At 49.0% G+C, this 22,139-nt stretch overlaps 2 protein-coding genes across 2 annotated transcripts; both read left to right on the top strand.

Moving 5' to 3' along the window:
- The first annotated feature begins 1,847 nt into the window (after positions 1 to 1,847).
- On the top strand, positions 1,848 to 5,312 carry uchl1 (ubiquitin carboxyl-terminal esterase L1 (ubiquitin thiolesterase)). The gene is made up of 9 exons (XM_068750861.1): positions 1,848 to 2,117; positions 2,223 to 2,234; positions 2,606 to 2,734; positions 2,870 to 3,011; positions 3,374 to 3,459; positions 3,942 to 3,989; positions 4,149 to 4,218; positions 4,294 to 4,352; positions 4,500 to 5,312. The coding sequence occupies exons 1-9, from the start codon at positions 1,977 to 1,979 to the stop codon at positions 4,581 to 4,583; spliced, it is 771 nt and encodes a 256-aa protein (XP_068606962.1). The 5' UTR covers positions 1,848 to 1,976; the 3' UTR covers positions 4,584 to 5,312.
- A 557-nt stretch (positions 5,313 to 5,869) lies between these two features.
- On the top strand, positions 5,870 to 21,637 carry LOC137906766 (LIM and calponin homology domains-containing protein 1-like). Its single transcript, XM_068751054.1, has 31 exons — positions 5,870 to 5,936; positions 6,023 to 6,124; positions 9,050 to 9,120; positions 9,228 to 9,297; positions 9,409 to 9,515; positions 9,646 to 9,676; positions 9,759 to 9,869; positions 10,297 to 10,424; positions 10,571 to 10,635; positions 11,206 to 11,401; positions 11,568 to 11,759; positions 12,158 to 12,466; positions 12,628 to 12,888; positions 13,205 to 13,292; positions 14,139 to 14,383; positions 14,486 to 14,803; positions 15,513 to 15,848; positions 16,005 to 16,037; positions 16,573 to 16,702; positions 16,777 to 16,934; positions 17,005 to 17,623; positions 17,886 to 18,206; positions 18,651 to 18,744; positions 18,835 to 18,860; positions 19,084 to 19,197; positions 19,356 to 19,448; positions 19,525 to 19,723; positions 19,847 to 19,946; positions 20,197 to 20,305; positions 20,463 to 20,565; positions 20,726 to 21,637. The coding sequence occupies exons 2-31, from the start codon at positions 6,023 to 6,025 to the stop codon at positions 20,749 to 20,751; spliced, it is 4,755 nt and encodes a 1,584-aa protein (XP_068607155.1). The 5' UTR covers positions 5,870 to 5,936; the 3' UTR covers positions 20,752 to 21,637.
- The last annotated feature ends 502 nt before the right edge of the window (positions 21,638 to 22,139 follow it).

Raw genomic sequence — 22,139 nt, 5'->3', positions numbered from 1 at the left:
CTTCACCTTAAGTAATTATCATTCATTGAAATGAGAAGACATGAGAAGGAATCTGGTATGCAGAGTCAAGTTTGAAATTTTATATACTGGTATATATATATTTGATACCTAATAATTCAGGGATTCGGTATAAAAGAACAGGCATATGGTCAGACCAGAACTAGGAACTAGGATATTCTGATATCAATGGGAGACCTGTTTAATCAGTAATCAGTAAAAATGTACTGATTAATGAATCCTATCTTCAAAATGTATTGATAGGCTTTGCATTGTTTCTGCTATGAATGATTTTCATTCTCTTGCTTTCGGTATGTCTGGCATCTTCATGCCGTGTTAATAAATTACCTGGTGAACCGAGAGCTGCAGATCGATTCTAACAAGGAGACAAAAGAGACACAGAGGTACGGAAGAACTGGCACAATGGTGCCCGTTCTTCCGTGACCTCCGTCGTTGAGAGCTGGAAGAGGTTACCTAACTGTCTACTGTCTACATATGTTTCGCTTGTTTGTTTATCCATGAGAAATGTTGTAAAATGCTTTTTTATTCATGCAAAATAGTTACAACCATTGATAATCTCCTCTTGGTGATAAAAATAAAACAGGAAACAAACACGTCTGTTTAGAGCCCCACACAAAAGAGCTCTCATGTGACAGCAATTTTCTGTTTGTTGATGTTTTAGGGACATTGAAGTTGGTGGACTATAAAAACGCAAAAGAGACTTATTGAGGAACACGGATAATCTTTGATTCAGTAACAGCTACAAATAAATCGTTTTTTTTTATTATCATTAACAGTTATTCTTTATCAAAAATAAAAGTTCCGTAACAGATATTTCAAATATTCAAATATTTGCTTTGAGGATGCTGCGAGCTGCTCAGAAATATTCTGTTGTATCAATGAGTCAGAGTTTCTTTGTTCCGCAGCATGTATAGATTAATAATCTGTGAAGTGCTGTGCATCCCGATCCTTCGGTGTGTTGCTCACTCACTGCTTCATCCGCTGATGCGATTGGAGAAACAGAAAGTGAAATCATGAAATGGCTTGTTTTTTTGCTGAATTTTCTACAGAAGACTGCCTCTCTATTGCTCGTCCCCATGTAAATAAACCCACCCATACTATATTTAGACACACATAAATGAATAATTGAATGCATGAACAGCTACCAATATCAATGTGATCTATGGCCTGAATCCACCGGCAACCCTCGCTGCTTTCACACAAACATGACTCACCCTGCAGATCAGTTTTAATCAATATCTTTAGGGATGGTCTGCCTTCTGGGAATGTCACACATTTATCTGTGTAAGAAAACAATGAATAATAAAACAGTACAGGTTATAAATGTGAACTGTAATATTTATTTAAGCCATCATTGGTCACATTATGACCATCACGTCACTGGGAGCAGAATTGATAAGTTACAGCACCACCAGGTGGATGTAGAGCTTAAATCTAAATTTTGTTTTGTGTCTCCGGCTTTCATCAAGTTGAAAAAAAATTGAATAATTTAATTTTCATGTTAATAAAGTAATTTCGCATTTATATCCACATAGTGCAACATGAAACAAAAGTATTCAGTAAAGAAGTACACAATATATCACGATGGGATTCATTTCTTGTTTTAGCAGCGCCATTAATTCGTGCGGAATTAAAAGCAGACTTTGACAGCAACATTAAATACATACATTAATAAACATAATTCACAAATTAGTTCAGTCTGAGTGACGAACTACAAATTGAGTTCAAACAAGTTGCTTTGATTATACAAAAAAACGGGGGGGGGATTGAATTACTGTACACATTTCTATAAATAAAGACGTTAAATCTCTCCGCATTTAGCGGTGATTTCGTTTAAAATATATGCTTTTGTCTATTAATTCTCTTCACTACTAAGATTATTACTGATATGATTGAAAACATTCTGGTTTTTGTTATTAGTTTAGCTAGAGCACCCCCCTTGTCTGCTGTGAAATGGTATGACCGGCCGCCTTAAGAGCGGGGACGCTCCCCCGAACCTCCTTCTGACCCCCAGGCTAGCTAACGACGCCGAGAAGCCGAGTTCAAATACCGTTCAACTAGTCAAAATGGAGTGGACGCCGATGGAGATAAACCCCGAGGTGGGCGGCGGAGGGGATATCTGTTTATATACCGCTCTATTTATTACATAGCAACGTTTTCGAAGGCAGCAAAATCACCTGTCGTCCCTGTTTATGTCGTTTCAGATGCTGAACAAGGTGCGTAGCTAATGGCGACATATTGCTAACTCGTTAATGTCACGTAAGTTTTACGTTAGCGAGCTGGTTCTGAAGGCAGGTGCTCGGCGTGAAACCGGGCCACCATGTTGTATCCCCGGCAGCAGCGCTTAAATTCATTTTAATATCAACTACAGGTAAAAACTAGTTTGTAATATCGAAATAAAAGGGCGGGAGAAGCCCTCCTCCCCCCGCATCTGTTCCCGCGCTGTGGCGGGGGGGGGGGGGGGGGGGGGGAGGGGGCTTAAGGGTGTGGTCGGGCTGGGCCAGCGCAACGCAGCATCTTTTGAGCATCGTCATATGACGTATTTAGACCATTAAACGCGCTTTGCTCGTTCTCTGGGCTGTCTCAGCTGATGAAATGTCTCGGGGTGGGTGACTGCTGCCGCTTCGTTGACGTGGTCGGGCTGGAGAGCGAGCAGCTGTCCGCCGTCCCGAAGCCCTGCCTGGCCTTGATGCTCCTCTTCCCGCTGACGCAACAGGTAATAACGGCGTGGCTGCAGGCCCGAGAGGGTGGGGTGCTGCGGGGAGGGCATGGAGGGCAACGGAGTGTTGGTGACGAAGGTTAAAGGTTAACGCAGGTTATCCGCGTTCTGATCTGTATCCGTGCGCGGCAGCATGAATCTTTCAGGCAGCAGCAGGCCGATAAGGTCGCTGGAGACGCCGGCGTTTACTTCCTGAAGCAGACCGCCGTTAATTCCTGTGGCACCGTCGCTCTGCTGCATTCTGTGGGCAACAGCAAAAGTAAAATGACCTTTGGTGAGTGCGTGTCGAATATTCCGAGGTGCAATCAGTAAGTTTATGTATTCATGAAGGAAGGCACGGTGCTGTTTAGTATCAATCACTAAGCAATGAATTGTGAGTGCGAGGATATCTTAGCAAAGCATGTTTCTTCAGTAATTGTTTTCGACGTCAGGAAAATGCCATCTTTGAAGACAAAATCCTTGTTTCTAATAAACTGGAGAAGCAAAATCAATGTTACCATAATTTCTCTTTGACTTATTTGGCAGTGATGCGGTGCTTCCATCGAGGAGCTGGTACGATACCACCATCTTACTAGGATGTGATTTGAATGTTACAGAAACGTTTCCTAATTGCTCTGTGACTTTGTGCCTCCTCAGCTAGTGACTCTGTCCTGAAGAAGTTTCTGGACGAGACTGAAAGTATGTCTCCTGATGACCGTGCAAAGCACTTGGAGAGCTGCAAGGTGAGATAAACCTGCAGGTAAAGCCGCCGGTGCAGCAGTGCTTTGTCATTTGGCTATAAAATAATGTAGGCTCGTCTCTAGTACGTTGATATCTGGACAGAAAGGCTTATCTGTCATGTCTGAGATTGTATTACCAGGAGTGACTCATCATGCAGTTACCGAGGCAGCTGCGTCACATGCTTTTATTTGTACTCTGTACATTTTATTTATATAGTTCCTGTCCTAATCAGTTAAATATTTAGTATTTAAAAAAAGAGAAAACGACTTGATTGCAAGCAGATTGCAAAATTTTAGCATTGTGTAACCTGCACGTCCTTTTTCGTCCACTTGGTGGAGCCGGTGAGCTAAATACTTGTCGCTGTAAAACACTGAAATGTATTACAGAATGTTCTATTAAAGCGTGTTACTAAGCCTGTAAAGCCTCAACCCACTGTGGTTCTATACTAAACGTGTGTTAAACTGACATTCTGAATTTCTCTTAGGCAATCTGTGAAGCGCACAATGAGGTCGCAGCACAGGGCCAATGCAGCGTGAGTAACCTAGCCTAACTATAACCAGTTAATGTCAACTAGTAACGGCTAGCATCGCTCTGACGAGCAGTTTATGGACACGTGAGGCCTTTATCGACGTGTAGTGCTGATGTCTGAAGCTTTGTTCCACTTGGACTCTGATGATTTCAACTTCCACAGGTGGAAGACGACAAAGTCAACTTCCACTTCATTGCATTTGTCAATGTGAACGGGGAGCTGTGTGAGTTCGGTGAGCACGTAGCTAATGTCGATTCTCAAATGATTTAATGACGCAGGCTTCCTAACGGTGTCTTCCCTTTGTCAGACGGCAGGATGGATGGACCGGTGAAGCACGGAGCCACCAACGACGGGTCCTTCATTACGGTGGGTTGAGAGAGAGAATGTCATTAATGACGTCATGCTTCGTTTTACGGTATATTAGGGAAAAAAAGACTGCAATGCAGCTGAAATGCTGAAATTAAAGTCTCTACACGTCTCCTTCCTTTTTATTTTATTGTCTTGTGTGTCCAGGATGCTGCCCGGATGTGCCGTGGCTTCATGGAACGAGAGCAAGGAGAAGTCCGTTTCTCCTCCGTGGCCCTTTGTCACAGTTAGACGTCGGGGGAGGACAAACGGTCAAGAACCGTAAAGCAAAATGTTCCAACGCATTCAGCAGGCGCCCATAATGACCTGTTAACACACACCTGCACTAGAGCTCATTGTTCACACACACACACACGCACACACACACACCCCCTAACGCACCGAAGCCTTTTGTTCTCACAAATACTGATACGAGCTTGTTCAAAGGTTTTTAGGGTTCATCACTGCTTGTCTGCATGTTCGGGGTTTTTTTCACTACGTTTGAGAGTTAAATGTTAAACTCTAAGATGCACTTGAATACCGTTTGTGCCAGTAAAGAAAGTAAGCGAGGCAAAATGAAGCACTTTGTAGTTTTCCCTGTTTCTGTGAATGTCTTCGGTTTCCGTCTGGATGAGTTCATCATATCTGACGTTCCTTAGATCATCTGGGAATAATCCAGTCGTTGTGGGACAGGCCCCCCCGGCCTTTTGAGTTCTGTTCTTGTGAGCCCCTCCTGATATTTATCTGGGGGGGGTCCCTTAAATGTGCTGTTTAATTTAGCCGTGTTTTTGTATAACGAACGGTGCAATGGCTGCTGCCTTGCACTTGAGCGGTTCCGCTGTTGGTCCGCGGGTTGCTGGCTGCGGTGTTGGTGTCCTGAACGCTGCAGGGCGACTGTTCCGGACGCCTGTTGTGTACGTTCTGCACTTTCCAGATGTGTTTGTGTTTCTCCTGGATTCAATAAAGCAACCGTTAAACTTGTCTTGTTTCATTAATCTGGTATCGACGATGGAAATGTGAGGATTTGTGTCTCCTCACAATAATCACTTGAATACTTTAGTATTCTAATACAGAGTGTAAACTTCACAATACTTAATGAACTGGGGGTGTCTGTTTAGTAAACAGCAGGTTTCATAATGGAGGATTATTATTTCACTGCAGGTCATCAAATGGTGGATTTGATCGGCTCATTCACAGCCAATAAATACGTGGAATAACGCATTGATCGCTCGTCATATCCTCAAAGTAAATTAAGATGTAACCCGGATGCGTTTGGAGGATTGTGACCTTTTAACATGTTTCATTCCATCAATCTAGTCTCGGTTTCACCTTCTCTGATTCCTTCAGCTTCAGACGCTGCAGAGCTGTGAAATAACGGGACGTTGAACGCCCCCCCCCTCGCTCAACATGCCCACCCCCCGCATAGATTCCTGCCTGCGCGTCCACGTCCCCTCTTCCGCGCCGCAGCCGGCCACGCGCAGCTCGTCGGCGTTCAAGAAGAACCATTATTTTTAGCGCTCGGTTCGTTTTGCGGCGGAGAAGCTTCTTCGGCCGCGCTGCGCACCGACGGCCGGAGGATTAGCGGGTTCCGGTTGAGGACCGAAGGTGAGGATAACCAATAGGGGGGGGGGGGCTGTTACCGGTCCGGGACGCATCCCTAAACCGCATTCTCACCTGGTCCCTGCTCGAAGATGGCGAGCTCCTCGGCGGCTCCTCCGACGCGAGGCGACTCGGAGCGGAAGCAGCCGAACGTTCCCGAAGCAGCTTGCGAGGAGGCTCAAAAATGGATCGAGGTAAGCGAAGGACCCGCACGAAGAGACCCTGCGTGGGTTTACGGGCCCCGCTGCCACGCTGGGGGTGGAGATGTATTTAGCCATCCTGCACGCATTCATCGTCACCTGCGTGGGGACGAACGCGGGGTCGTCTCACCTGCGTGGGGACGAACGCGTGGCTCTTATTTAAATCCACGCGCCCGAGAAACGAGGCTTAAAGCAAACACAACTAACTAGTCGGTAACTAGTCACTTTGTTTTGAAACCATGAGAGACGACCCCCCCCCCCCCCCCCCCCACCGGGTTTTCCGGTTGCCATGGTTACGAAAACCAGGACAACTGGAGATGCTGCGGCTTGCTGGACCAGCAGTTGATCTCGTCGGATGAGATTATGATTTGTGTTTTGCTGCATCGCTTCCATCATCATCATCATCATCATCGTCGTCTCTATGAGCCTGAGCTCTGAATCAGGATTCGCTCGTGGAGATTTGTTGACCTATTTCTCAGATTTCATCTTTTCTCCGGCGACCTGGAGACCGAAACCCGAAACGTAAACCGGTTCCATATCAAAGGAGGTGGTCAGCGTAGGATGGATGGGTGGATGGATGGATGGATGGGTGGACGGATGGATGGGTGGACGGATGGATGGATGGGTGGACGGACGGATGGATGGGTGGACGGATGGATGGATGGATGGATGGATGGGTGGATGGATGGGTGGATGGGTGGGTGGATGGTTGGATGGACGGGTGACTGAGAATCTGATCCGTGATGGTCAGAACTTTTGCTTTTAAAATGCCGCGCCGGCGAGTCAAACGACGAGCACTTTCCCCTTCATAGGCCTACTCTAGTGCTGTAATCCGGTTACCTGGCGACATGTGCAGTGAGCGCACGCAGTAGACCGGGTTAACACAACCACCTACTCTCTCTCCTGCGCCCTCTCGCCTCATTCTGGGGTTATTTTCAGAGCGGATCACGCTCCCTCTATTCCTGGTGATGTATTTTCATCCTCTCACAGGTGGGGAATGATTCATGGATGTAACCACCCCACCCTGCCCTTGTGACACGTCTGTAAGAGTATGCTAAGTGTATGCGCACACACACACACACACATGCTGATCAGCTATACACGCCCCGGTTGGGTGACACTGGTCACTATGGGAACATAACACGGACATGCTCTCGGGTATCACTGTTTCCAGGGGGGGGGGGGGGGGGGTAGACTACATCACCCGATTTTTAAATCTGTTTATAGACGAGACGAGGCGGGATTAGACCGTCTCACAACCGATGCACTCTTCCAAAGGTGCTTTAAACGCGGCTGGGGGGTGACGCAAGAGTTTTAACGTGTTCACAGGAAGACAAAGTTATCTTTAGCTACAAGCGCTAACCTCCGCTCGCACCAGCATACACGACATAACGGGGAAAAGTGTGAGTGCGTGTGTGTGTGCGTGTGTGTGTGTGTGTGTGCGTGTGTGCCAGATGTCTCAGCTGTCCTGGGTCAGATTAACTCCGATGGTCCCAGACAGCCAGCTGTGTCTGAAACAGTGTGAGCGCAGAGATGCGGGACTTTCCATGCATCAAATGCTGAATGTGAAATAAGCAACGACACAGACCGTCTGCCGCGTTCCAGGGCTGCAGGCCGGTTTATCAGGATATGTGATCGATCGATCGATCAACCAAGTCGTGTATTAGATAAAACGGCTTCATTTTTATGCACTTTTTTTTTTTATGCCGTCTTTTTTAAAAGTAGTTTGTAAAGTTTACATTTCAATAGGTGACTTGTGTTACACCAGTGGCCGCGCTTCATCATCTTGTCTTCATCGTTATATTTTCTTCCCATTTTTACAGCTAAAATAAAAGAACAGGAAACTTTGCCCTACTTCCGAGCCCCCCCCCCCTCCAGGTCTGACTGGTAGCTGCTGCTGCCATTCACCCGGACGGACGGACCGGAGCCATCCAGCAGGAGGAGGGGGGTCGAATTACTGTTGCTGGAGCTGAAATACCCCCCCCCCCCCCCCCCCCCGCAGGCCTTTGGCTTGATTTTTGTAGGAGTCATGAATGCTCTTTCTCCAGTCATGCGTCCCTCGCTCTCTTTCAAAGCCATCCTCATTCCACCACGAACCGTTTTGCGTTCTCAACGCGCTCGCCCCGGTCTCAATGTGGATTCTGTATTTCAGTTTGTACATTTTATACAGTCATTAGCCACCCCCACCCATGATCTGTGCCCTGCATCCCACACACACGCACACACACGCACACACACACGCACACACACACACACACACACACACACACGCACGCACGCACGCACGCACACACACACACACACACACACACACACACGCACGCACGCACGCACGCACACACACACACACACACACACACACACAAGTCTTCTGCTCTCTCTTTGAAAACAGGACAGTACTCTCCTTTGGCAGTAAATTATACATGGATACATGACGTGTGTGGGGGGGGGGGGGGGGGGTAAAAGAAAGGTGCCAATGGGAAACATCTGGAACAGGAACAGGAAGCTGTTTTTGTGGCTGCAGACGCTCTGGATTGGAAGTCTAAACAGTCAAACCTCTCTTCCTTTCGATTCATCTTTGGCTGTTGGTTATACAACAGTAAGTAGAGTGTGTGTGTGTGGGGGGGGGGTTGGTGTTCTGGTAGAACGCCACTGGTAGCTTCCCAAACTCCTCCTCCTCCTCCTCCTGGTTGGAGGATTGAGATTAACGCGACGGCTCGCTCAGGCTGCTACTGCGTGCATCAGAATCAGGGATGTGGATGCGTTTCGGCGAAACAGAGCGAGGCCTTCGGGCGGCGCGGTTTACTGACGCTGAACAGGATGATGGCCGCAGCTTGAACCGGCGGTTGGTTTATGTGGTGTGTTAAAATCGTCCTGTCCTCTGTCCCCCGTCCCCCGTCCCCCGTCCCCCGTCCCCAGGCTGTAACGGGGAAGAGCTTCGGCGACAAAGACTTCCGCAGCGGACTGGAGAACGGCATCCTGTTATGCGAGTAAGCCCGCAACGCGACTCCCATTCACTTCGACAACATGCATGAATGCTCATCTCAGGCCCTGTAAATCACTGCCCCCCCCCCCCTCTCCCCCTCCCCCATCACAGGCTGCTGAGCGCAATCCAGCCAGGGTTAGTCAAGAAGATCAACAGGCTACCCACCCCCATCGCTGGGCTGGTAAGAGCATCCAAGTGTGACGCTCAGCTCTGCAACCCCCCCCCCCCGCCGTTCAAGGTGCAAAGCTCTCACTGTCACGCGCCCCCACCCCCCCCTCGGCGTCTCTTCCAGGACAACCTGTCGGTGTTCCTGCGAGGCTGTGAGGAGCTGGGCCTGAAGGGCGCCCAGCTGTTTGACCCCGGGGACTTGCAGGACACGTCCATACGAGCTAACCTCAAGTAAATAGATGTGTGTGTGTGCGTGCGTGTGTGTGCGTGCGTGTGTGTGTGCGTGCGTGCGTGTGTGTGTGTGTTTATACCTCATTCTAATATAATATAACATGACAGTAACGACTTTCTCTCCGATCAGGGACTCTGATTGCAGCCGTAAACTGAAGAATGTAAGTGATTTGTGTCCCTCTCTCTGGCTACTTGTGCTGATCGATTGTGTTTAGCGTCTAATCCAGTATCAATATCTCTCAGGTATTGAACACCGTGTTCTGGCTTGGGAAGGCCGCTCGCGGCTGCGCCTCCTACAGCGGCCCTTCTCTCAACCTCAAGGAGTTTGAAGGGCTTCTGGCTCAAATGAAGGTGGTGAGTGGACCCTGAGCAGAGGACAGAATAGGGGGGGTGAGGGGGGGGGGGGGGGTGGTGAGGCGGACTGAAAGACAGAAGTCGCGTGGGGGAGGGATGGGGGCTGGATCGTTCGCTTCCTGTCTTTGTTGGGGTGCAGGAGAGACGCGTGTGAAAGGAGGCAAACACATTTTTGTCTTTTTTTTTTACACCACAGTTGCTCCTATTTCATGCAGAGACGTAAACAGGATGTGAGTCAGGAGTTCTGTATCGATCACTTATTGGATTATTATTGGAATAACATTCATAGATGTTCTTTCTAAGCTGCTTAAATTTCATATTTTCGTATTTCTTCTTGCAGTTAGACCCCTTTGTGAACCAATGAATTGTCTTAGTGAGTTTCTGCATGCTCTCCCCCCCCCCCCCCCCCCCTTGTGTGTGATTGTAGGAGAGCGAGGAAGGAGGGGAGCGTCCACAGAAGCGCGGCGTACGAGACAGCGGCTATGACTGCTGGGACTCTGAGAGGAGCGAGTCGCTCTCGCCGCCACGACACACTCGCGACAACTCGCTGGACAGGTGAGGCGTCGGGTGAACGCACACACACACACACACACACACCGATGAGGACTTAAATAAAGCTGAAAACGGATCCCATTTAGTTAATGCCCTATGTGTGCTTTCACAATGTCAATTCAGGCCATTTTCTTCTTTTATTTTGACAGTCTGGACTCCTTCGGCTCCCGTTCGCAGCACTGCCCGTCTCCTGACGCGGGGAATCGAGGCAGCGGTGACGGTCTGTTCTAGAAAATATAGTATTTATTTATAAGAGGTCAGGTTAACGATTCTCCTCCAGCAGCAAACATGGAAACTATTCCTTTAAAGCCGCGACACAGAAGCGCTCATCCATGAGTGTGACCAGACTGGCGTGCTGTGAACAGCTGACCTTCCTCGCCGCTGTGTATCTGCAGCCCAGCAGGACAAATTCACCTTGCATGTGTCAGTGTGTGTGTGTTAGCGCGTGTTTGAGGGGACAATAATACAAGATTCTGATTGGTTCTCTCATTCATGTTATGTTTCAACAAATAAATCTATTTGTTGGTTGAAAATGAACAAAAAGAAAATACGTGATAGATTTCCAAACCTGGAAACTGGCTGGGAAGGCAGCCATCAAATCCAACGTTTCAAAATAAGAAGTTTTTTATAACATTTGTCCTATTTAACTAAAAACTACTGAACCCAAACACAAGTACACAACATTGTTGCTATGAGAGACACAGAACACGGAGCATATGATGAATCCTGAATGCTTTTCTGAAATAGACCGGTAAAAAACATCTTCTTTGGTCCGCAGGGCGAGGCAGCGACTCCGAGGTCGATGCCACTGGCAGGAGGCCCGACGTGCGGAAGGATGACATGTCAGCCAGACGGACGGCCAACAGCGAATTACGAAGCTCCGTTCCATTCAACCAGTTCCTTCCCAACAGAACCAACGCCGGTTCTTACATCCCGAATCCCCGGCGAAAACCAGGCACGGAGGAAGGAGAGCAGCGGAGGTAAATCACAGCTCGGAGCAGAGAATCATCCATGTGCGTTTTAAACACGCCATTAAGCGCTCCCGTGGGAAAATCAAAGAGCCAAAGGGGGAAAGTAAATCACCGAGACACACCGACTCGTTGTACTAATCCTCCCTTGCTGTTACGCCGCGCCCCCCCCCCCCAGTCCGGAACCAGGCAAAAGGCCCGGCCCGCATCACAAATCGCCAAAGACTGTCACATGGGCGCCTGAGAGCGACGGAGAAAACCTGGAAGCGGACAGCGGGAAGAGGCCCCGGGAAATGCTGCAGCAGAAAAGGTTGCAGGAGTTGGAGAAGGCAGGGATCAAAGTTCTCCCTGCTGCCGTTCGCTACAGCAGGTCAGACCGGGGGGGGGGGGGGCTTGGGGGCCGCTGCTGTGGTGCTCGGGCAGGGTTTGAGACTGACCTTCGGATCGTTGGTTTGAGGATCCCCAACCTGCTCGCTCCCTTGCTGTGTTTATTGTGTGAGTGAGTCATGCCAGTAATTTCGGCATCAGCGGTTCAGTATTGCTGTGCAGTTGGCATTGAAAAGCTCCTTTCTTTGAGGGGGGGGGGCTCACAGTAATGGGTTTGCCTGTGAAACCCGACTAACCAATGGAGCCCTGGCGGATCGCCGCGGAGGCATGTCCAATCTGAATGTTGCACGCCGCTGCTTCTGCTCTGCAGGACGCTTCAGTGGATTTGTGTAATCATTTCTGACATTGCCTTGCTCTGCCGTCCCGCCTCCGACCAACCAGCCCCCCCTCGATAGAAGAACAAGTGGCGAGGTCACCGTCCCCGAGCATCGTCCTCCGCCGTGAGAACGACTTCCTGAGCTGTCAGAAAGCTGCATCGGAACCCCCCTCTGACGAGGAAGAGGAGGCGGAGGTGCGGAAAGTACCCGATCTCCGTAGAGATGACCTGGCGTCCAGACGAGCTCATCGGGGCCCCGTTCCTCCCAAGGTGCATCAGTTCGTCCCCCGGCCCGCGTGTAGCGACAAAGATCGGGAGCGCTGGGCGGGCATTAGACGAGCCTCACAGAAAGCGCTTCAAGAGGAGGAGTTAAGGTTAGCCGGCCCACGCTCGCGTGTGTCGCTTTCGTCTTCTCTAACGCGCTGCTAAATTCACGCCTTCTCTCTCTGGGTGTCGTGACCACTTGTGTTTTAACGTGCGATGTGGCACGTGTGCTCCGCGTGGCGCCCGTTGTGCTGGCCCTGTGATTGGACAGTGAGAAGGAAGCGGTTGGCGACCTCATTACGCGCAGAGACAATCCCTTCCTCAGCCCCACCCCTCGCAGTGATGAAGAGGAGGAAGAGGGAGACGAGGGAAAGGCTGAGGCGATGCCTGATAAACAAATCGACGACCTGGCTCAGAGGCGGGCTCAGTGTAGGCCCCGCCCTCACAGGGATGGGCCAATGAGCTTCGTTTCTGCCACTATGAACCAGGCAGATATGGAGAAGTGGAAGAGACTCAAGATGACTGAACCCAGGTGCCCAAGACACACTGCCTGATGTAACACGCACGCACACACACACACACACGCACACGCTTTCTGCTAAGCAAAGCTAACCGCCTGCTAATGTGGCTTCCTGTTTACTGCAGCAGAGATCCTCTAAAGCTCAGCATGAGATCAGAAACAATCGATCGTTGCTTTATGCGCTTCAGTCCTCTCCAGTTTCCTTTGGCCAACAAAGTAGGACAGTGTGAGGGACGCGGCGGTGTGTGTGTGTGTGTGTGTGTGCGCAGCTAAAGCTGGCGGCTCTGCTTCTGCCTTTGTGTTTCTCTTTCTGCGCTGATGCCATTAGCCGGGAGAAAGATGTGTTTGTCAGTAGAGGAGGAGTGGCTACCGGGAATATCTGGCTACCTCGAACGGACAACAAGCCCTGCCTGCATGTGTTGGAGGGACTGAAGTACACAACCCCGTCCTTTGTCCTCTTCTGTCCATCCACACTTCCTGTCTGATTCTCATCCTTCCTTTGTCTTCACAATCTGATCATCTCTGTCTAGTTGCTCATGATTACTTTTCAACCCTGCTCTTTTGCTGGCTGTTGTGTGTGTGTGTGTGTGTGTGTGTGTGTGTGTGCCTGTCTTTGACTCTGAGATTGTATCTACAGTGAGGCTAGCCCCGCCCCCGTGTGTCCGGCTTGTCTGGAGAAAAATGACGGAAGTCCTTTCAGCGGATCAGCAAAAGCTGGACGAGGTCACAGCAAAGTTGTGACCTTTGGGGCGGTGACTGAGATGGAGCGGCCAATAGACGTGCCCGTGTCAAGCGAAGGGGCGGAGACAGAGTTACAAAGACGACTATTTTCTAAGACAGCCGTTGCCATGGCTACCATTGGCCTGGGCTCCCAGCTTTCAGAGCGGGAACACAGGTATGGAAGGCCAAACTCGAGAAGCCAACGTCTCTTGCATTAGTAGAGACCCAATGGAGACACCAAAGCGTTCATTCAATTCAAGCAGCTTCTTCTGTGTTTCCTAATCCTTATTGATCTGCTTTTAAGACCCACGTTCACTTTTGCTTCGGCATGCTCACACTTGGCTTTTACGACTGTAGTTTGAAGGCGTGGTGCAAATCCTCCGCGGTTGTTGCCGTGGTTTTAGCTTTTTTTTTTGTGATGCTCTCACAGCCAGGGAGGCGAGGGTGACCCAAATCAATCTACCGCTCCGTCTGTCAAGCTCCCACGTTTGAGCCCTGAAACTCCTTCTGCGCCATCTGAGATGGATGCAGGTCTGGCTCAGTATGAACAGAAAAGAGACGAGGAGGAGGAGGAAGAAGATGAGAGGGCGCCAGATCTTCAGAAAGATGACATGATGGCAAGGAGGACAGGTGTTTTCCATAAACAAACCTCTGCCACGGTGACTTCAAATCGTTTTCTGCCTCTGCCCGCCTCGAAACGCTCACACAGGGGGGAGCTCACAACCGATGCGGCTCCTCGCAACAAAAGGGAGGTGCAGGCAGAGAGGAGCAAAACGCTGAATGCCAGGTAGGCGCCTGCCTAACGGTGCGAGGAGGCGCTAACGGGCTCGCTGCGGCTTGCATCCAGCTTGTTGTTTCGTTGCTTCCATTAAAGAAGTGTCTCTGACAGAGCGGAACATCAGCAGCCCAGAGTTCCCACCATGGAACCACATCCGGACACGACGGCCACCAGGGGAACGCCGCGCAGGGAGCACCATGAAGATGAGGACCACTGTGATGAAAACGATCCGTTACCTGATCTGGAGAAGGACGACATGACGGCACGGAGGAGCGGAGCTTACCAGAAACAGAGCGCCGTCCGACCGAATCAGCCCGCTAATCAGTTCCTGCCAGTGCCAGGATCAATTAAATATCGCGTTGCCCCGGTGTCTGCGATGAAGCCGCTGCGCAGCAGACCTGAGCCCACGGAGAAGGTGGCCGGTGAAAGGTACCTCCTCCGTTTGAATGGAGTGGTTACGGTGCCGGTCAACCTCTGCCAATAGCAAGGCTTGTTTCATTGGCGAGGATGAACGTTTAATTACGCTGGCGTGCTTTAACACTCTGTCTCTGTGACTGAGAGGACTGGTAGACGTTGTTGGATCAGATTCTGCCCTCCGTTTGCAGTTTCCTGGATGGTTGTTTTTTAAGGAATGGCTTTTGTGGTTTTGGCTGTGAGTCTCATTGTGTTTGGATCCCGTCTTTAAAGTGAGAATCGCTCCAGGGCGAAAGCAGCTGCTGCTCTGCTCGCTCACATTTTTGTCTCTTTAAGCTTCAGCTATTTGGAATTTTATTTCTCTGACTTTGCTTCTCATTCCTCATGTCTGCTCCCACCAGTTTAATACTTCCTTCATACACAAGGTCGAAATTTTGAGAAAGATAGAATCATAGAAACTGATCACTGAGATCTGTGAATTATACAGATCTATAATTTCTGTTAAGAGATGCTGTCAGAAATAACCTGAGTCGTCAGCAAGTTTACCGACATAATATAAAAATGAGAGCATAGATTTAATGTCATTTCGGTGATCTGACTCTTTTTGAAGCACAACGGGGGAGGGGGGGGGGTTCAGAAACACAGCGTGGTTAAAAATGAGAGCAGAGCAGCTTCGGTATTCCCTGAATTTCCTGTTAATCTTGGCTTTGTCGCTGACTTTTAGCAGCGTCGTTGCAGTGCGGGCAGAACCTCGGCCCCCGCTCCCCAAAACCACGACCCTCCCTACGAGCCGGCGGCCGGGAAAGAGGCCGGATTGGGACGGAAAGCAAGACGAACACACGACCGTCCCAAACCCCTCCGCCACAAGCGTGGGCGAGCCCGTCTCGTCTCCTCCGCCCGCTTCTGTTGAAGCCCAAACGCCTAAATCCAAGGCAGCGCCTGCAAAGCAGAGCGCACAAACGAGAGATGAGGAAGAGGTGAAGGAAAGAAGGAGTGACGTGAAGGAGGAACCACAGAAGAAGCCCCTCTGGCTGGATGACGAGGATTTACCTCCCATGATGTGAGATGCCCGTTGAACTAATGCAGTTAGCGTTGCCAGTTATTTCACACTCACAGCTGAGACCGACAATGCTCAAAGATGCCTCCTCGAGATGTGACCCCCCCCCAGCCTCTTACAATATCCCCTCACCTGATTCTGTTGTTGTTTTAGGATGAGCCGGCGAGTTGCTTTTATGTCTGAGGAAACTGAGTAAGTCCCTTCGGCGTGACGCACGATGATCTTCTGCACGCCAGCAAGACACTAACATTATTTCCATTTCCGTATTACTGACGTCTATTTTTTTATTGGCGTCTTCTTTTGAGTGTCACTTGGAATGAATTCTAATCTAATCTAATATAGAATACAGAACTAATAAGCTCGAACGAATGCGCGTTTGCTTCATTGATGCTTGTGTTGCGTTCAAAGAAAGTCTATTTCCGTGTTAGTGTGGGGCATCGTACTCACAACCGCTTTATGCACAGAAAACACCAAGAGCAATGTAATAAAATAAAGTGTGATATTTAGATTTTGTCTGTGTATAACGTCTTGCTGATAGGAAGATTGAATTGTTGGCTGTTGAAGAGGCTTCTCTTCCTCCCTTGTTCCTGTTTGATTACTGAATATAGATTTCTTTGGAACTGAGTGAAATGTTGCACTGAAAATATGAACCTTTGGTTGTTTTTGGGAAGTGAAGATCAAGTGATTCAGTAATTTATCTAAAGAATGATCCCCTTTTCCTCGCCAGGAGCGTGAGCATGAGCGACATCCTTAACGAGGACGAGGTGGGCTACTTACCGCCGCTGAGCCAATCACGACACGAGCGCATGCACGAGCAGAACAACAACTTCACGGAGGAAGAGGACCACTGGCAAGACGTAAGAAACGAGCACGCAGTCCGATGGCAGAAGGCTACGGGTGTCGATATTTTCGACCTGTGAACTCATGGCAGGACTTGGCTCGCTGGAAGAATCGCCGCCGCAGCGCGTCACAGGAGCTGATCAAGAAAGAGGAGGAGAGGAAGAAGCTGGAGAAGAGGTTGAAGGAGGAGGCAAGCGATGGCAACAAGAGGAAAAGCATCAAAACCTACAGAGAGATAGTGGAGGAGAAGTAAGGGACGATCTCCGTCAGAAACATTCATGTCTTCAAACGAGTGTTTTCAGTTTGTGCTCTTCCGCAGGGAGCGCAGAGAAGCCGAGCTGTGCATCGACTACAGGAACGCTGCGACTCCAGAGGAGGCCGCCGTGGTCTTGCAGCGTTACGCCCTTCGTTTTACCATCAGCGACGCAACACTGGACAGCCTAAAGCTGCCCAGATCCACTCCCGTGCCCGATCAGGACCCAAATCACGTGGCCGAGCCGTCGGCGCTGATGAACGAATACGAGAAGTCAGAAGCTCTGCGCGGATCAGAACCGACCCGTTTAATAGATCAGACAGCCGCAAGCCCCAAAAGGATGGCGACAGAAGCAACCGTTCAACAAGACCCATCGGCGTGCGTCTCCCCCAGCTGCCCGGCACCCGGCGGTCCCGGCGGTCCCACCAGCCCGGCCGCACACTCGGAAAACGTGCCGCCACAGCAGAGCGAGCTTCAATCCAAGCCGACAGAGTCCCGAACCTCGCATCAGAAACCGCCTCCAACCAGACACGCCCCGCCTCCCATTGAACAAGCGCGGCCTCGCGCCGCACAACCCGCACACGCACTCCCCTCCCCTCCGGTGACCCCCAGACCCGTCCCGCTGCTGGCAGCCAAGCCCTACTGCCAGCCCGGGGTCGCACAACCCGGACACAAGCCTTTCAAGGTGAGGGCTCCGAATCAGACACACACACACACACACACACACACACGCACACGCGCGTTAGCATCACCTGACCAGGGTTCCACCGCAGTGACTGACCTCAGCTTTAAAGTAAAGGAGTTCTAATAGTTCTACTTTTTGGTGAGTAATGATGTGTAATAATAATATGTCAACATTTGGTTTGTGGTTACAAGCGAACAAAAAAAACAGATCTGGGAATGATATCGTGCTGTAACGCTAGCCTCTGTGCATTCGTCCCACTCAGATGGACGGTCTGGTGCGAGTCAACGGGGAGGATGTGTCCGTTTCCGCTCCGGCTACCTCTGCTCGGCTCGCCCCAAGGGCGATCAAAGACGTTCCCTTCAAACCGACGGAGGAAGATAGTCCAGCCGAGCAGCCGGCGACCAATGAGGAAGCAGCAGACCAGGCGCCGCCGCCTCAAACAGAGAAGCCGACCCCGTCTCCTGGCTCTGCCATCAGCTCCCTGATTGGAGGACGAAACTGCGTCATCACAACGACGATCGTGACGGAGCTCACGCAGACCGTCGTGGAGCCGCACCAGCCGGATGCTCAAAGCAATGGGCAGGTAGGGTGCATTGAGTGAATCCGTCCCATACGTTCAAGCGACACGTTAATGTGAGAAGGTTGTCTATGAGTGTGTGACGCAGTAGAAACTGAGAGGAAGGAAGCCGGGAGCCGAGCTCGCGGCGGAGGGGCGTGAGCCTCAAACACCCTTCGGCTGTTTGCTGCGATGAACGGCCGATGCAAAGCAAAGTGCCGTCTCTCCAGGAGCTTGATTTAAATATCGCATTTGCATAAACCAAATCCAGCGGCTGCCTAAAGGAAAAACACGGCGATAACTTTTGTAATGCTCACGCAGGAGACCACAAGAGCTGAGCTTTCTGATTTGCGCTGAATTGGCGACAAAACATTTTTTAAATCCAAATATTATCCTTTGTTTTATCGTACATTTATATAAAGCGAGAGATTAAGAGTAACAAATCCGGTTTAAGCTTTTCATTTAGCTCAGTATTTTCCTGTTCAGGTCAATGGAGCCTTGGCGTCACCTGAGCGGTTCGCTGCGTCGCCGAACAGCATGCAAGAATACTCTCCCACTGTCACAGGTAACGAAGCGGACATCTTGTACTTCACAGCATCGTTTTTCGCCTACATGTTTGCGTTTCGATAAATACGCACGTCTTTATCTGCCACAGAGGGCCTTGAAGAGAGCGGCGTCACTGTGAGTATCTCCCGGCGGCTTCTCATTTCCCATTTTCTCCTTCATTCCTACGTTTTGACTCTGTCCTGACCCGCCGTCTCCAGTAGGCGCTGTTGTCGCTGTAGTCAGACTTGTCCTCTCACCTTTCCTCTCTTTCTGTCCCTTGGATTTGTAAATGTCTCTGTGTGTGTGTGTGTGTGTGTGTGTGTGTCTGTGTGTGTGATGGTTGGGTGGGTCTGGGTAGATTGAGACCCCCATGTTGAACTTGGCTAAACGTGTTAATCACTGGGTCTGGGACCCCAATGAGGAGCGTAAACGCCTGGAAAGTTGGCAGCAGGAGCAGGAGCGCCTCCTTCAGGTAAACTGGTAGAATGGCGCGTAGGCGCACGGCCCCAAGAATGCACTGGTACACACTGCACTGATTGTGTGTATTATATATATATGTGTATAAATGTATACGTACTCATGTGTGTTTTTGTGCGTATCATATTTAAAGAGCGCAACGTTTCTGTGCAGGAGCAGTATCAGAGAGAGCAGGAGAAGCTGAAGAGGGAGTGGGAGAAAGCACAGCTAGAGGTGGAGGAGGAGGAGAGAAAACACAACGAAGAGGTATAATGATAGTCAAATGTGCGTTTACACATGTTGTGTCTTTATTAATCGTGATTTATTTCCATGCGTTGTGCAGGAGAGGAGGATCCTGGACGAGACTGTGACGCATCTCACGCCCGCCGGCTCTTCGTACCAGCACTCGGGTCACGCAGAGGTGACTTCTTCATCTCCTGAAAGCAACACAGAAAGAGGAAACGCTCCTCTGCACAAAAACGGACAAAGGATCCCCACGGGGGACGAAGATCAGCACGCGTCGAAGCTGCATTTCCTCCGGGGTTAGACGCAGACGGGAGAATTCACCGCTCCACATTTGTCTGTCTGCTCTTCGTTCAGTTAGATAAGCCGTGTTATTCCTCGGGGTTTAATGAAAGTTTGTGTTTTGTTATATGCCTTTGTAGATTCTTCATGTGATGGTGAACCTTCACAGAAACAGGAGCTGTGGAAGACGGCCTCTCTGGACCGGAACCCCCAGCTAAACCAGGCAGAAATTGTTAAACGGTACGTGTTTGTGTACTTGTGTCTTTTTGTGCCTTGATACTTTTCTGACACTAAAGATTTTTTGTTGTTTTTTCCAACCACAGGTCTGAATCACATAATACCATAATGAGCAAACAGCAGTCCTTCCCGTCATCACCTCAGCCTTCCTCGCCCAGCAGGTACCAGCGCAAAAACCATCAACACAAACACAACATCTCTGAACGCATTGAATGGCTTGTCTGTTTTACTCCTGCTGTGTGTGTGTGTGTAGATGTGTTAGTGGGAAGAGACTATGTTCCGGTTGTTCTCAACCACTGGGAAAAGGAGCTGCCATGATCATCGACACACTCGGCCTGTTTTTCCACATGCAGTGTTTCAAGGTACTTTATTATTCAACACAATGCTGTTCTTTACGTTACGCACTTCGGGCTTCGAAGGTGATTACTAAATCATGCGTATACTCTGTCACAATCACCTAAAGGCTAGAATGCATCCGTGAAAGAAAGGATTAAATATTAACTCTGTGATCCTCCTCAGTGTGGAGCGTGCAAAGGACAGCTGGGTGACGCCACTGCAGGGACTGATGTACGGATTCGAAATGGACTCCTGAGCTGTTATGAGTGTTACATCGCATCTCGAGGTGAGCGCACGCACACACACACTCACTGTATGCGTGCTGGTTTTGTTTTACTAGTTTGCAAAGACTTTTAATTTTCATGATCAACTTATAAAACATTCGATATAATAAGCAACTCTACAAAATAATCAATTGTAACACGTTTCCCTGTGTTTGTATGCAGGCAGAGGTCAGCCCACTACGCTATGATGACCTGCCTTTGAACTGGAACCCCCCACGTCTCCCCTTCGGTGATTGAGAAAAGGGAATTCTTCAACCTTGAATGACATTCTTAAATGTTCGGGAAAACTCTGGAATCTCCCCCGAGCTTTAGAATGAAATGCACAAATAGCTTTATGGATGAGCGCAAAACTGGACCTATGTGGGCTGAGTAACACGACATCACATGCACAGAATCTAATCAATGACTATCCTGCCTCCACACTGATCATGTGACTCTCTTGCTCAAAGCGGTTTGGGTTGGGTGACCTGGGGTAGCTTGACCATTATAATGCCTTACCATCACACCTTCTTGATTTTGGCTTTGTGTTTACAGTTTTGCATGGAAAGTGAACATAAATAAGTTATTGTGACTATTGCTCAGATGAGTTTGATGTAGGCTTTTGATGTTTCATGAGCTCAACTTTACCTTCCTTCTTATATGTTTGTACATCATCTCGGTATTACCGGTATTATTGTTTAGGGGCATCTGGCTCAGTCACAGTAGCTATTTATCTCTAGTTAATTTCACATAATCGAGATTGCATGTTCTTAATTATACTTGCTCAATATACTTTCAATATTTTCACTTTAATCCTTTCGGCTGTGTCTTTTCCTGTAGATCGACCGCATCCAAATCAGTGCCTTAAATGCAATGAATAATAGGGCGAGTGTACGTGCAGGAGTACCAGCCCTTAGGGTCTTGCAAATTTGAGTGTGTGTGTGTGTGTGTGAATCATGCATGTATAGTAATGTGTGCTATGACTTGAAACAGTTCCATACCAGCAAAAAACCATTTGAAATGGTTCAGCCTCTCCTTGTTGCCTGTTGCTGTCTTCCACCCCTGCCCGTGAGATAAACCAATGACATAAAGTGATTTGCTGCTTCCCTGTTAATTATTCTTCCGTATTATGACCATACACCATGTACTCCTCCTCTCCTTGTATTGTATGCCTCTAACACAAGTGTTGCCTCCACAGAATCAGAGCTGAATGTCTTGCTCCTTCGCGTGTTTTATTGCCTCCATCTGGACCCTGCAGTTTCTTTTAGAGGAAATGAGGACTCCGTTCATTGTATTTTATAGCAAGTGTATGTTTGTCAATAAAATATTTCAAATTGAATATTGTCTTTGTTTTCCCTTGAAATATCGTTTGAAATTCGAAAAAATGTAAATAAAATTTAAGAAATTGATCCACTGTAATTGTATAAAAATATTGCATGAGAGGCCAAGTGATAAAACAATATGGAAATAACCTTTAGATTTGCTGAGTGATAAATGTGATGATTGGATCAGTATATGTGTATTTTGTGTATTTTTTCCCATCCAAATTAAAGGATCTAAAATTAAAACCTAGGTTTCAGGAAAGATCAAATTTACT

Source organism: Brachionichthys hirsutus, chromosome 17 (genome assembly GCF_040956055.1).
Source record: "Brachionichthys hirsutus isolate HB-005 chromosome 17, CSIRO-AGI_Bhir_v1, whole genome shotgun sequence".
Lineage (NCBI taxonomy): Eukaryota > Metazoa > Chordata > Actinopteri > Lophiiformes > Brachionichthyidae > Brachionichthys > Brachionichthys hirsutus.
The sequence above is the reverse complement of the archived record's forward strand: the minus strand, read 5'-3'. Positions and strand labels throughout refer to the sequence as shown.

Excerpts from the sequence above, each read along its gene's own strand:
- uchl1 (XM_068750861.1), top strand. The coding sequence starts at position 1,977 with ATGACCGGCCGCCTTAAGAGCGGGGACGCTCCCCCGAACCTCCTTCTG. Across the intron at positions 3,460-3,941 it reads AGCACTTGGAGAGCTGCAAG|GCAATCTGTGAAGCGCACAA; the intron begins GTGAGATAAACC and ends AATTTCTCTTAG. Across the intron at positions 4,353-4,499 it reads ACGACGGGTCCTTCATTACG|GATGCTGCCCGGATGTGCCG; the intron begins GTGGGTTGAGAG and ends TTGTGTGTCCAG.
- LOC137906766 (XM_068751054.1), top strand. The coding sequence starts at position 6,023 with ATGGCGAGCTCCTCGGCGGCTCCTCCGACGCGAGGCGACTCGGAGCGG. Across the intron at positions 13,293-14,138 it reads ACAACAAGCCCTGCCTGCAT|TATGAACAGAAAAGAGACGA; the intron begins GTGTTGGAGGGA and ends GGTCTGGCTCAG. Across the intron at positions 20,566-20,725 it reads GTGTTACATCGCATCTCGAG|GCAGAGGTCAGCCCACTACG; the intron begins GTGAGCGCACGC and ends GTTTGTATGCAG.